The sequence below is a fragment of the Melanotaenia boesemani genome, chromosome 20, assembly GCF_017639745.1.
Source record: "Melanotaenia boesemani isolate fMelBoe1 chromosome 20, fMelBoe1.pri, whole genome shotgun sequence".
Lineage (NCBI taxonomy): Eukaryota > Metazoa > Chordata > Actinopteri > Atheriniformes > Melanotaeniidae > Melanotaenia > Melanotaenia boesemani.
This window is the reverse complement of record NC_055701.1, coordinates 19,095,952-19,110,551: the sequence shown is the minus strand read 5'-3', so window position 1 is coordinate 19,110,551 and position 14,600 is coordinate 19,095,952. Positions and strand designations below refer to the sequence as shown.

The 14,600-nt window shown below is 37.5% G+C and overlaps 1 protein-coding gene across 2 annotated transcripts in view; it reads right to left on the bottom strand.

Moving 5' to 3' along the window:
• Positions 1-14,600, bottom strand: part of stag1a (stromal antigen 1a) — a 38,245-nt gene that overhangs the window by 6,060 nt on the left and 17,585 nt on the right. For both annotated transcript variants that reach the window (XM_041972943.1, XM_041972944.1), the window contains exons 2-17: positions 5,831-6,023; positions 5,274-5,394; positions 4,987-5,142; positions 4,703-4,799; positions 4,537-4,613; positions 3,776-3,980; positions 3,352-3,503; positions 2,830-2,903; positions 2,605-2,728; positions 2,304-2,402; positions 2,094-2,173; positions 1,672-1,779; positions 1,440-1,554; positions 721-838; positions 395-498; positions 25-117 (exon numbers count right to left, since the gene is read on the bottom strand). In XM_041972943.1, coding sequence (XP_041828877.1) covers positions 25-117; positions 395-498; positions 721-838; positions 1,440-1,554; positions 1,672-1,779; positions 2,094-2,173; positions 2,304-2,402; positions 2,605-2,728; positions 2,830-2,903; positions 3,352-3,503; positions 3,776-3,980; positions 4,537-4,613; positions 4,703-4,799; positions 4,987-5,142; positions 5,274-5,394; positions 5,831-5,859 — 1,752 coding nt within the window. In that variant the 5' untranslated portion in view covers positions 5,860-6,023. The remainder of the gene's footprint in view (positions 1-24; positions 118-394; positions 499-720; positions 839-1,439; positions 1,555-1,671; positions 1,780-2,093; positions 2,174-2,303; positions 2,403-2,604; positions 2,729-2,829; positions 2,904-3,351; positions 3,504-3,775; positions 3,981-4,536; positions 4,614-4,702; positions 4,800-4,986; positions 5,143-5,273; positions 5,395-5,830; positions 6,024-14,600) is intronic.

Below are 14,600 nucleotides of genomic sequence, written 5' to 3'. Positions count from 1 at the left end.
GGCTGAAGCTAATAAAAGCCTCACCTTGGACAATAACATTGGCAGTGCCATGATGAAGTGCTCCGTGAGTTTGTTCTTATCGTCTATCTGGGTCTTCCTCTCCTTCGCTGTCAGCACCTTCACAAACAAAAAGAAAAATTACAAATCCTTATGCTAAAAACAGATGTACCTAGAGAACATAGTAACAAATCACTTAAAAAAACTAAAGAAACAGAAACTTAGCAGCCCTGGAATAACAAAAATACAATAGAATGGAGAAACAAAATATACTAATTTACATAGAACCCAAAAAGTTACACACCTCAGTTTTCCACCCCTTATTCAACTCAATCAAAATGCAAAATGAACCCTATAAGCAAGTATGGAGTAGATAAGGTGTGTATAGATGACCCACTCGTTTGCCTGTGCCTCTTCCAACAGGTGGGTGTGCTTCCGCTGCCTGCCGGATGGTGCACACCGTCAGCTCGATCAGCGCACTTTCCTGCTTGTCTGACAACACTGAAAAGACAGAGGAACAGAGTAAAAACCAAAGCGGAGAGGGAAGAAACTGTGAAAAACAACTAATGTAAGAAATGAGAGAGCTCAAAGGAGAGATGAAGATCATCAACGGTGTTCTCGGAGTTTTGTAGCTGTAATGATGTTCTTCATGTGAAGCAGCCTGGAGACATTTTACAGGCTTCCACAGAAAACAAGCATTGAATGTGAAAGTGTGAGACTTACTCTCTTCTCCCTGCACCGGCTCCTCCAGCAGGAGTTCAGTCATGCACTCCCAGTCTTTCAGCAGCTCCTGAGAACTTTCCCACAGCGAGTCAACCAGGTAAGCTGCATGCTCATGGAGCTGCACGAACAAAAACACATCTGAAGAGACTTGAAGCAGGTTTATTCAGGCCACTAAGCAAAACTAATATTTAAATAAAAATAAATAAAACTAATTCTTTTTTTGTTCATGATCCATAAGTGAAAATGTTGAATCTACTCAAAGTTAAACTGTCCAGTAGCAGCACTGGAACTACTACTGAAAATCTTCTAAAAATCAGAGTAAAGACACAGCAAATGATGAATAATCAAAAGAAATAAGGGCATATTTGTTAGCCTTTGAATAAACGTTTTCTACATAGTCCTCAAAAATTAATGCAAGAAGAAAACACAAATAAAAACACCCACGAACATAATAGTGACAATTTATAACCCTGCAGTTCTGACAGTGTGGCTACAGAAAATCAATTGTGCAATTTACTGGTGCTGTCAGGAGCAACATGACAACAATATTTTGACATTAGTATTTATAGTGTGAATGTGACAGGTTTATAGATTTATATTACCGTTCTCACAGCAAAGGGACATAAATATGACCAAATAATCAAACATGAGTAGTGTACTGTGATAGGCTGTGCATGTTTCTGTATGTTCATAAGTACATAGTTCATCTTAAGTGTTACCTCACTCTCCAGAAAAAAGAGCACCAGCATGCGGATGAGATTCCCGTTGGGACTGCTCCTCCCTCTTCGCTTAGCCAGCGCTTCTTCGGCCCGCGGATCATGTCGACTGAACAACCTGACAGAAGAGATGGGAAAGGTTTGCAAATCAGATAACGTGGAAACACTGACAAGCTGAAAAGTTTCATGACACACTCATAGTTAAAAGGTGAAAAGATGTTACAGTTGGACTCACTTCCTGTGAAGAAACTCTCCAGCAGCAACAGCGACAGGCCGGTGAGCAGAGTAAACCAGGTGGTACACGTTCTCACAGTCTTCATTGGACAAGGCGTCTTCACTGCCCCTGCGTTATCAAACTGGCTTCACTCATAGGCACAGTAATGTCAAAATGAATAATAATGTATCATAGACTTTGTAAATGCATTGGTTTGTGGTGGAATCAACTTTAAATCCAAGATGTGATGATCTCTGCAGGTAAAAAACTGAAGAACAACATACTTAAGACATGATAAACTATATGTTGCTTAATGTCATATTCTAACTTGGTGCATTGACGTCAGTTATTGTTAAAGAGGATTGTAATGATTATGTGATTACAGTTCTAATATAAAATGATGTTACAAAGTGGGTATGCAGAGAAGCACCAATGCAACTCACTGCAGGATGAGTGTAACCAGCCTGATGGCCTCTACAGCCACATCATACTCCTTATCCAGTGTCATTGATACAATCCGGTCCTGCAAAAACAGACAGAATTGAAGAACAGCGGGAATGAGCAAGAAACACAAAAGAAATCAGAAAAACAAAACAAAAGTTCAATTGTTTAGTGCCATAAAAAGATCATTTATTCATATTGCTTGCATTTACCTTGAAGCGGTTAGTGAAAAGCTCTAGTTTGGGGAACAGTTCCCGGTTTGTGTAGAGGTTCTGCAGAGCCTTCAGGCATTTCAGACGCACTTCCCCTTGCTGAAAAACCAGATGTGGTCCAAGGTGAGCAAACATCTCACATAAAAGCCTGTATGGATGGGCGTAAGATCTACCAATCTTAAGGTCTGTGTAAATATCATCACACCCTAAATCAACTCAGGAGAAGTGCACAAAACTATCAACCATGTCTTACAATAAAAACCAGCAGAAGGGACAAACGGTTGTGTGACTGTGTGCTCACCCTATCATGTAGTGTCCAGCCAACATATTTTAGATAACTGTCATTAAGAAATGCATCGCTGTACATCTTCATCCACACACCGATCTCCTCAATGCAGATGGCTCTGATCTCAGCAATAGCATCCCTAGTAAATAAAAGAAATACATTTTTAAGAGCATATTTTTACAATAAACAATATTCTTAAATAATTTTTGGTAGCCATAAAACATGAATTAGTAAATGTACCTGTAGCGATGCACAAAGATGCCCTTAAAGATGGAGTTCATCATATTCTCTATTTCATCTTGGTTCTCTTGAAGCTGTTAAGCACAAAGATCCAGCAGATAAATAATCTAAAACATTTCAAGCAATAAAAGGGACATAAACGCTTTGAAATGTTCACTCATTTGATCAAATCAACATCCCCTGGCCATTTAAAGACATCTACAAATTAGAAAATCAGCTTTAAATGTACTTCACCAGTCTCCTCTCTGCTCAGATCAAACAGGACTGTGTTGTCCTCTTTATTGTTAACATTTACTTTGTGTTTGTTTTTTTTACAATTAAGCTAACATCATCAGTGAGTGCAAAGCTTAGAAAAATAGATAAAATAAAACACCATCCTTTTTGTGTTTAAAAAAAGAAAAAGAAAAAAAGGCCATGGTATTGGCCCATGGAGACACCGTCAAATATAATGAATATCAGCAGTCAGGCGTTCATACATCAAAGCATTCACAGTGAAAACACACTATGAAAACACAAGCCAACCTCCTTCCTCTTCTGAAGCAGCAGTTCCAGCTTCTCATTGGCACGTTTTCCAGCTATTTTGTTCCTTTCAGCCTCATACTGTCTCTGTGTGTTGTCCTGGTGTATGCTGAGATTCAGTGCAACATTTACCAGCGCTGTCATCAGCTTCATCGCTATTCAGAGACAAAAATGTACACACAAAACTCAGCCATAAATATATATTTAATAACCTTGTGGGAAACTTCTATCACCTTAAAAACATCTGTAAACAAGTTCAGATAACACTGCGCAATTGCAGGAGACAGAAAATATGAATAAACTCTCTTATTATGTTTTACAACATGACACAATCAGTGTCATGGATTGGGTTTACACTTTTAGCTTCTTTTGGTCATGAACACTTAAGAAAAAAGTATTTTCTGTTATCTGCTGCTTTCAGGAATACCTGCTAATGTGGAGGTGTGTCTGAAAGCTCGCACTTGAGAGTCGGACAGTCCGGTGAGGAGTGAGATCACGGTGTCCATCATGTACTCATCATAGATGATGCTGTACTGACACTGGCGAATCAAAACACTAATAAACTCGCAGAAGTTGTAGCGGAACTTTTTCCACATTGGGCCTGGCATGGTTAGAGGATAATCCCCACTGTCCTGTTGAAGAAAGCAGAGTGATTGACATGATTCTGGGTTAGGCAGGCTTTCATTAAACAGAGTGTTAATAAATCATTTCAGAGGTATAGTTACAGAATTAGTTTGTTTTCCCGCTCAGACAGCAGGAAAACTGTGCAAAAGCTTAAGGTTGCAATTAAAATTGGTCATGTCAGATTTGGGCTTTGAGGTCTCATGTTTTCAGATTTACTCAGCCTAAACTTTAAATCTGTGTCGCAGATGTGTGTGTAGGCTTAGGGGCTGTTAAAGGGATTGTTTTGAATCACAATGAAACTTCCGTTTTGTTTTCATTTTTGGGTTAAGAGCGCTTTTTTTTTACCAATAAAGGAAGTCAAAACTTCTTTCATCTTGTAAGCCACTGCTATTTTTCATTCTCTGTTCACCACATTTCATATTCTAACATAACAAAAATGCATCCAAATAGTGAGATGTTAGACATTTTTAGCTTTAAAAACACTTTACAGGATTATTTTGGCTATAATCAGTTCTCCACAACATGTGAAGAATGACAGTGTTTACAGCTTTCAGACACAGTTACCTCATCAAACTCCTCTGTCATCTTACGGATGATCTCTGCATTCTGCATGTTCCTGAACATCTCAATCCTCACAGTGCCTGGTTACAGAACATTCAGATTTGCTGTTTTAGTCGGCTGAGACATGTGCACAGAACACAATTAAATAAAGACGGCTGTATTGTCTCACCTTTGCAACCTGAGCACTGGATAAAAAAATTGATGAGGTCCAAAAGTGCCAGGTCTCTGTCTTGTTTGTACGACTCGATCCAATCGTCCACCACAGACTGTTAACACACATTATCCCAACAGTGAGAACTGTCCACATCTCGGTTCTTTGTTTTCATCAGCTGTATCCTCACACAAGCAAAGAAACTTCGAAAACTTGGACAACATATTCTACAATAATTAATAGAGAAAAATGTGAAAGCAACATTTTTCTTTTAAAGAAACTCATTGATGAAAATAGTTGACCTGCATAGCGCTCTTGCCCAGTTTGACCACTTCAAACAGAGTGACAGGGTCTCCCCCATCTCCGTTATGTTGAGCCACCCCGTTTGCTTTCCCTCGCCCTCTGCTCATGCTCGTTGTCTTGTCTGTCGGTGTCTTCCGTGGCTTCTTATTGGATGTCTGTAGGGTGAGAAACATTAATCATTAAGGAAAAATAAAGGCGTACAAACTCATTAACAAATACAGACATGTGTGACAGTTAACCTGCTTTTCCTCAACGTCTCGTTTTTAACTTCTAGAAAGTCTCATACCATTGGTTGTTTTCCAGGCCTCCCTCTCTTCTTTTTTCCTTTAATTTCTGGATCATCCATGTCAGTCATGTTCAAACTTAAGCCGACAGCATCTGTTGCCCCAGACTCATTGGAGGAGTCCCTGAAAAAGCAAAATACACCATTTATTAGCATTAAAGGCTTTTATTCATCCACAAAGCAAATCCAGTCCCAAAACATTGGGGACAAGGTTCCTGAGACACTCATAGACATCATATCCCTCCAGATTAAACAGCAGACTGTGTAATGAGTCATTCAAAAATATTAGTTCTTAAAAAATTCAGGGCGTACCCCATATCATTTAAGCACCGTTCACCCCTGAGAAGATTTTTAGAGTTTTAAGCATCCAAATGCATTTCACACATAGCCAAAAATGACTTATCATAAAATCATATTTTTCAGTGTGTCACTGTAAGATCACATGCAAATAGAAATTTGAGCTATATGATAAAATGAATGCATAGATTAGCCAATTAAAGGTTAGCCAAATTAACTCAAGCTCATTATGAAACATTAGGCTTTTTATGCATGTCACTCACTGTAGGACAGGAAGCTCAGAGGTGATCATCTTGGTCGTTGACCTGTGTTTTGTTTTCAGAAGTGAGTTTGATTCAGGTGAGAAGATGCAGGTGCAGGATGGAGGTCTGAAGGGAGGAAAGGTCTGGAAGGGCAGGGACGACAGGCCCCGGATGGACTGTGGTCAACTTGCCAGCACTTAACTCTCCTCTGCTCCTGGTAAAATAAAGAAAATGGACATTTTATAGCCTGTTACCAGTTACCACACAGACTAATGCAGGTATACTGCCAAGTACAGAGAAGACATTGAAGCCAATTGGCACTGTTCAGAATTATTACTGATTTAGAAATAAATCTGCAACAACTATTTTGCTTGATTCCAGCTTTAACATACATGTGGAAGCTGATATTAAGTCATATGTCACTGAAGGCAGAGACAGTTCAATCTTTCACTTTGGTAAAAATAGTCTGTAGAGGTGAAAAATGGTGCAAGGAGGACACCAACTGGTCAATTTGAGAACTACAATAGCTAAATATTGTCAGTCAGGTGGAGAAGATTTGTACACAGAGTAGAAGTCAAACAAACCACAAGGATTTAAAACAAAACAAACAAAAAAAAAAAAAACAGCACATGAATTTAATTTATACTTCCTATTCTAAATTAGGAGAATAATGGCATAACATTGCTTATACCTCTTGGCTTTGTGGAAACAAGGGGGTGAATAAGGGAAAGAAATGTCATTAAATGGGAGAAGCCTAAGTTATAACCTAAATGGGGAAAAAAAAAATCTATCCAGTCATATCTGATAAAAAAGATTGTCATTCACAAAACCTGCAGCTTGTTAATCGTAACCGTATTTGTTGTTCTGAATAAAAACTAATGTGTCAAAGATGAAGTCAAGCAATACCCAACTCAGACAAAGATGGCAGTATGCTCCACAAAGTCCTTTGCCTTAAGTCCATCTCCAATCTGCTTAATTGGGTTTTAATGAAAAAAAAATGGGCTGGAAAAAATCAACTAAGGCTTGTTTAAGACCCACCTCAGTTTCGCCATAATTCTGATGACCCATAAGGGATTTTAGGGGTCAATTTTCCCCAGAGTGTGTGAAAGTGTATGCATGTGTATTTGAAAGTTGGTCTGGGCAACAGTAGGGGGCAGGCTAAGAGAGTGTGTATTTAAATACTGTCTTCCACAGTGTTTGTAGTGTGAAATGACACGGGCATGAGAGGCCCACATTTCATCATGCTCCACTACACACACACACACACTTATACAGTAAACACACCGGCTGTCCTTTAGCTGTGAGAAATATATCAGATTATTAAGAGTCTCCAAATTATTAGGTTACAATTGTTAGTCTGAAGTCCTGTACAGTGTTTAGCTGGTTGTGATATGAGATCATAAACAACTCTTTTTTCAAACTTTCAGGATTAAACTTAAAAGAAGAGATTTAAAGCAGTGTCATTAGTTTGGATTTGACTTGCTCACATGTCCACAAGCTTACGATGGATTTCAACAACTTTGCTACATTAACAGAGGCCAACAAACAGATGCGGATTCTGCTGACATTGCTGCTCATTTTCAGCAAAAAAGTAAGAGATGTAGAGCTTTTTTCTGAGACTATTTTCAGAATAACTTCTGCACACAAAGCTGGACCCAGGGATGCTACATCTGTAAACTGTTTAAAGAAAATAAATCTTTGAATTTACATGCTGGCAAATATTTAGGTAAAGGCTCAATTCCTGAATGATGGAAACATGAAACTGTTGTGATAAATCCAATTACTGATCTACCACCCTCACATCACCGAATCTTGCCAGTTTAGTGGTTTTTAAAAGAAAGCAGTGAGGAAGTAAATGTTGAATCCTAAATTATCTGTGCTGTGTAGGTGGGAAGTAGATGAAAGTAAATCTGTTACTGGCCAAATATGATGGTGATGATGATGAACGATCCTCTGATCTATTCTAATCATCTTGAGTAATTTCGATTTGCAGCTCAAACCCACTTCATATTATTCTAAATGCCGGCTGGAGCTGAACAAGACAAAATGTTCATCTGAGGGACGAATAAGTGATCACAAAAATAAGTAAACAGAAAATCTTTTTATACCACATCCATGAACTCTCAGGTGATAAAGAGCATATAAAACAAGGAAGCAGGATTTATTGTATAATTTCATCACAGTGCCACCCACAAACTATCCCCTCCAACCCCACATCCACCTCCACCATCACCCCTCTACACTTTATATTTATATTCCGATGGCTAACCCTGAGTTTTCTTATCCTAGCATGCTTCTTCCTTTTTATTATCAGATTATATGTCTCAGAGGGGACTGACGCCAATAATTTTTGAATCAATTCTAACGTCATGTTTATTCTTAGTCCTCAGCCAAACAGGAAGAAACAGAAAAGGGATGTGTGAGTGTGTTAATGTTTTTGCGGTTGTGAGTGCATATTCTGGGAGTCTGCCTGACCTATTATCGACCAACAACTAAATAATCCTCAATGCACACCGACTTTCCTTATTTTCTAGACTCTAGTACTCTCCCCCTTTGCTTTCTCACACCCACACAAACACACACATAAGACTGCAGCAGCTTCAACAGGAGGCTATGAATAATTTGCAGCGAGGCTCCAGAACTGCTTTACAGTTTTTAGGAGGGCCAGATAGAGACTGCAAACGGCTTTCACTTTGCACCTCTCAGCCTCTCAGTACAATTTCACTTAAACTAATGAAACATATGTGAACAGAAGCTCAGGACACATTTAATCCCAATTTTAGAAAGAAATCAAACAGATGTAACAGGGCAAATGTTTAAAATCTCAGCCCTAACTGGGGCCAACACTAATATTTGCCCAGAGCAAATAAACTCTGTGTTTTTCTAAATGGAAAGTATTGTGTAGTTGAGTTATTTTCTATACTGATAAACGTTGCTGGGCTTTTACACCGAGTGTGTCTAACAATGACACGCTGTGTTCATGAGTTGTTGACCAAAGTCTTACCACTGATCTGTAGTATTTTCAATTTTAACAGTGCAGTAGGATAAAAAGCAATCAGCTGGATTTGGATTCTGAATGTTCTTCCAACTATGCAAGTTTGGCCAAGTTACTGGGAAAAAAAAGTCCATTAACTAAAACAGAACTAATTAGGGAAGAAAAAAAAAAAACAGCCAACATGATTACAAAGTGAAATGTGTGAAATGTCATAGAGAACTCCCACCACATGAGAGAAGTTCCTCCATGTTGGCTACGATCAGGAGAAAAAGGCAACTTTTATTTGGAGTTCGCCAAGAAAACAGATTTTTTACTGTAAATGAAATTCAGTGGCAAAATTATGTTGGATCACAACAGTTAGAAAATGACTGTTAAGCTGTTAAATAAGTATTATAGAAATGTTAAAAAGAATGAAGAGAATTGGCTGGCTGCTTGACTCAAACATTTGTACTTTCCAATGCTGCGCCAAGACTATTTGAAGTATTTCCAATTTAATTAATATAATGGCAATATTTCAACTGTAAATATTTGAAGTACTCCTATCCAAGCAGCTGACAATTACTATGTTTGTTTTTAATTAATTTATTTATTTTATAGTAATACAAGTTGAATTAAAAAATTTAAAATTCCATAATTTGCTAGTATAAATATTTTAGGAAGAAATGCCAGATAGTGCATTGTAATTACAGCAACATTAACACAACAAGTAACAAAAAATGATAAAAGCCCGTCACTTGCAAGTGCTACTGCATGTCTTTCTGGATAAATATAGTTTTTTTTTATTTATCCCTACACTACTGTTCAAAAGTTTGGGGTCACTTTGCCATGGGATTCAATAGGGAAGTGACCCCAAACTTTTGAACAGTAGTGTATATCCATGGTAACAATGTTTTAGCATACCATTACATGTACCATCACAAATCACAACAGTTATAATAACAATTATTCAAATCCCCGTCAAGCTTTTTTAACAGTTAGATTTCCATTTTGGACAGGTAAGTTTGGGAAAAAATCTCACAGTCTAGACCTCTCCAAAAAAAGGTTTAATGTCACCACTGTAAACTAAGGTGGAGTCATGCAGGTGAGATAGAAAATGCAGGGTTAAATGTTTGAACAAAATGTTCAGAACTAGCTCATCTTTGCAACACAGGCTGTTACAAATTGATACTACAACTCTTATATTTATGGCAAAACAAGTAAATGTTTAAATGTGTTATTCACCAGTGATAAACTGCATATGGTGCAAGGTTTGTTAAGAAAAGTGCCAACAGTGGAAAAGGTTTGGACACTTAACTGGATGAATCCAGAATATCAGCTGTCACTCTAAGTTGGTTGGATGAAAAACTATTTTTCATCAAGCATTTCTTGCATTATATGCATAGCTACAAAAAGATATTGGTGAACCTTCAGCCAAATAAAAGAAGTCCAAATTAAAACAACTCATGAGAAATGAACTAAAAATACAGGATTCTATAAAGGATTAGGGATTGCATTAAAAGGACATCATAATCCTGTGAAATGTGACAATGAACAATTAATATAATTAGTGCTACTACTGACATCAGATTACAAAAGCTGTGGAAAAAATTATAACAAAATATATATATACTAGAACAGAAGTTTAATTTTAACAACAGAAATTTAGATTATTGCAAGGCAATCTGCTATATTAAAAATGTTTTCTAACAAGTTTTGAATTTGAGATTAATTGAAATGTGTTCAGATGAACAGCCGACATACAGTAGTAATCAATGACTGAAAACTTAAGACATTTGATGTAGTAATGGCAGCAGTGTAAGACCTCACGTCAGATTTTCAAAGGCCACTGCATCTTTGTACAGTCTATACACAGGTGCACATAAGAAATTTAGCATCTAACTGTGGCCTCTCATGCTGAAACAGACACGTCTGACAGCAGTTATGACAGCTGTTTCTGAGACATCACCACATGCTAACTTGTAATCTGCAGAGTCACTTTATCCTGTGTGCATGCATTTGTGTGTGTACTGTATGTGAGTGAGCACAAGGCAGAGACAACGAGTGAGCATCTGAGGGCCACTTAACATGCATGACATGTTCTCTGGGAGGCAGGCCTTTGTTGCTATAGCAACTAGTGAGGGTCATAAGCCCAGCAGTGATGAAATATTTGATTGGCTGAGTGGAGACAGGAGGAACCACAGTGAGGGGGGAGAGCAACACAGAACGGGACCAGTTACAGATCCAGTCAGTGACACATAAAAATAAAGTAGTTTTCAAATCAACCTTTTAAGTAGACAGCATTGATTAGGGATGGGTATCAGAAACTAGTGCTAACCAGATGCTAAGCATGGTATTACCAAAGTACCAATAAACTCCAGGATGAAAAGTCCAGATATTAATATGTATATTTTGTAACTTACCTGCAACAATTTGGTGGCATCAAACAATACATGTAACTCAGAATATTTCCAATTTCAAACATGGCCAAAATCTCCAAAGTGTGCAACTCTAATGTCATTTAAATGCAACAAAATGTATAAACGGTGTTTGCATGTCAGAAACTGACCTAAGAAAATGCTTAAAAAACTCAGTAATGTGTAACTTGTAGACTGCTTTAGCGAAGTAGCTTAAGTAACTAAAGTAGCTACTGAAACTACAATGTCTTGAAGATAAATCATGTCAATCAGTTGGCAGACAAAGCTTTTGTCAGACACTGACAACTGACCATAGCAAGCAATTCTATGATGTGGCTGGCCAGTGCAGCGGGGGCAGTGCAGCGGGGCACATTAATGCGCTATCCCATTAACGTATTAACGGAAACTGTCCCAAAAGACAATGAGTAACAGTTTGCTTTTTCTTTTTTTTTTTTTAAATATATTAAAATAACGGCATTTGTAATCTGATGGATATAAGTTTTGAGGCAAGACAGCAAAGGTAAGGCATTTTATGGCTGTTTCACAAATGTGAAGCATAAATTGGGCCTGTTTTTTGCATCTGGTTCGGCAAATCTTGGTTGAGATTAAATAACATACAAAAGGATGAGTTAGAAAAAAAATTCACCCCCCTCACAGTTGTCATGAAGGTAATTTTGACCTATTAATCCTAATATGGATTTTTGTACCAGGCATTAAAAACATGTTTATTTCTGTTGTGAAGTTGGTCTCTTTAACATGGGAGTCTATGGGAATTTGCTCTGTTTTGGAGCCAGCCCCTAGCAGATGAGGGGTGAACTGCAGTTTTTTGCACTTCCGCATAGGCTTCACATTTCACCTCTGGAGGTTGCCGCTTGGTTTTGACTAGGGCTGGGCGATATGGCCTAAAAATAAAATCTCCTAATTTTTTATAACCGAATCCGATTTCCGATTTTAATCGTTTTTTTTTTTTTCTCTTCTCTTTTACAAAACGTAAACTTATTAAAAACGTTTATATACATGAATGCCAGCAAAAATAAAGCATTAAAAGTCATAGCTTTTCCACCATATAAACGACTTCATATCTTACATAGAAATATGCGGCACAACGCATCCGTGATCTCTTTCCATCTTGATCCTTATCATACAGGATCCACTGCAGAAATAATTCCCCTGATGAAGATTGTCTCTTAACTTGGGTTTATGGGTTAAGTTGACTTCTGCATCTCGTAGAGAGCAGCATTTCTCACTGCAGTTATACGTACAGCTAAATCCCAGAAATGAGTGAAGGGTCACTTCACTGAAAATCTGTCAGACAAACACCGTTCTGGTGTGGAGGGAGGGCTAAGTCTGCTGCTAACTATGGAAAAAAATGCCGATTTTCATAAAAATAAATGGAAGATTCGATTTATTGATAAATCACCCAGCCCTGGTTTTAACTGAATTCCCATATCAATCCCAATGACTGATCCTTTTTTAGCAAAAAATAAAATATGGTTTGCTCCATTAGCAATGCCATCCAATGGCATAAAACTGGGACAGATGACTGGAGGGTTCATTTAAATTTTATCTTCATACAGCTAAACCAGAAGAATTTGGAGGAGATTAATTCAACATTAAAAAGAAGGGGAAAAGTAGCTATGTATGTGTTTAATTTGAATGCTCATGGTTTAATTTTTTCAGTTTGATGAAGAAGAATTAAGCTGCCTTTATTCTCCACTCAAGTTCTTCAAATGGCTAGATGGCTTATGAAACTGACTTCCCCTTTCTGATCTCACATTAAGTTTATATCACTAAACTAATAGCAAAATGTAAATTAAATTACAGTCGGTACAATCAATAAACCTATAAATCTAATTTTACACAATACCTTTAACCAAAGCTATCAAGTACACTGGGATTTTCAGCTTTGACAAGATTTCTTTTTCATATAATATCTTGCTAAAAGCAAAACAATAAACACCAACACTAGTTTTACTATAAAATATAACAGTAAAATGGCAATGGCCTACAAAGCCAAACAAATCGTAACAGCTCTGAACTTCAAGTACAGCTGAACTATGACAAAGATAAACATGGTCACAAAATACTGCCCAGCATCGTACATCAACTGATTCACAGAAAAAAAAAATTGTCTTTCATTTTACATTCTTTTTGTTTTTCCTACAGGGAGCTCATACAGTGGACAGTCAGTCACACTTCTGTGCTCCTGCATCACCTCTCAGAGGTAGCACATGACAGGTGTGGATGCACGTAGCTTATCTCATTCAAACAGACCTGATATACCCATATTTGCAGCACCTCTACATCAAATTTCCAATTGGGTGAAACTGATCAAAATCAATCAAATGCAATGCATATTTTACCAAGAGAGAGAGAAAATAAAATCACCACCAGAAGCTTAAATCATATTTATATATTGGGTGGCATCAATTATGTCAGGTACCATTATGCTGTTGCAAAAGAGTGAAAAGATTACTTAAATTTAAGAGCATCTATCAAATCTCAAGTGTGGAAAACAAATGAAGACAACAATGAAAATGTACCATTTTTGTTTTCTCCATTCTGAGAAATTTTCACCGCTCTGCCAAATCTCAGGTCTCTCTTTTCTTTATAGCAAATGTAAAACCTTTTTAGATTTAAGGGCTTTTTAATTAATCTATTCTTTTTTGTGTGCTTTTCATAACCAGCCACAAAAACATGTAAAAATGTGCAGACTAAAATGCAGGTGTTTAATGCATAAAAAAATGTACATTCTTTGCCATAAATAGGATTTAAGATACCACAGAGGATTTAACAGGTTGGAAGAATACAGAGATTATTGCTTTCAGCTGCATGCTGCTTAGTCTATTTAATGGAAAATCTAGGGCTGCATTTTTTTTCTTCCTAAAAACACAGCCAACTCAGCCACACACACACACACACACACACAATACACCACATGCAACTTCCTGCTGTTGGGTCCCTGCTGGCTGATTCTTCTGACAGCCATAACCTGCACTGCATCTGCTATAATTGCCTATCATCTCAAGAGATGTAGAGCAGCAAGTCCATGTTTCCACCACTGAGAGCTGTAATAGCGCAGGGTTTGAAAGATACTGTGAAAAAACAGGAATAGATAACTCACTAATAACACAAAAGAGGGAAGGGGCAGAGCCTGGTTTCTCACATTACATGACAGGAAATGAGCCAGTAATGTTTAATTAAAAGCAGAGTGTAGTAGACTAGTACTGGGATAAATAATACAAATTGTTTATATGAAATAAACACACTAAGAAATAGCAAAAAAACATTTAAAAAGATGAAAAAGAAAAACATCCAGAATAAAATTTTGAGAACAAAATCAGGCTGTCCACTAGACAAATATGGTTTGTGGTGCCCCTGAAGACCGCAGGTACGATCCAAA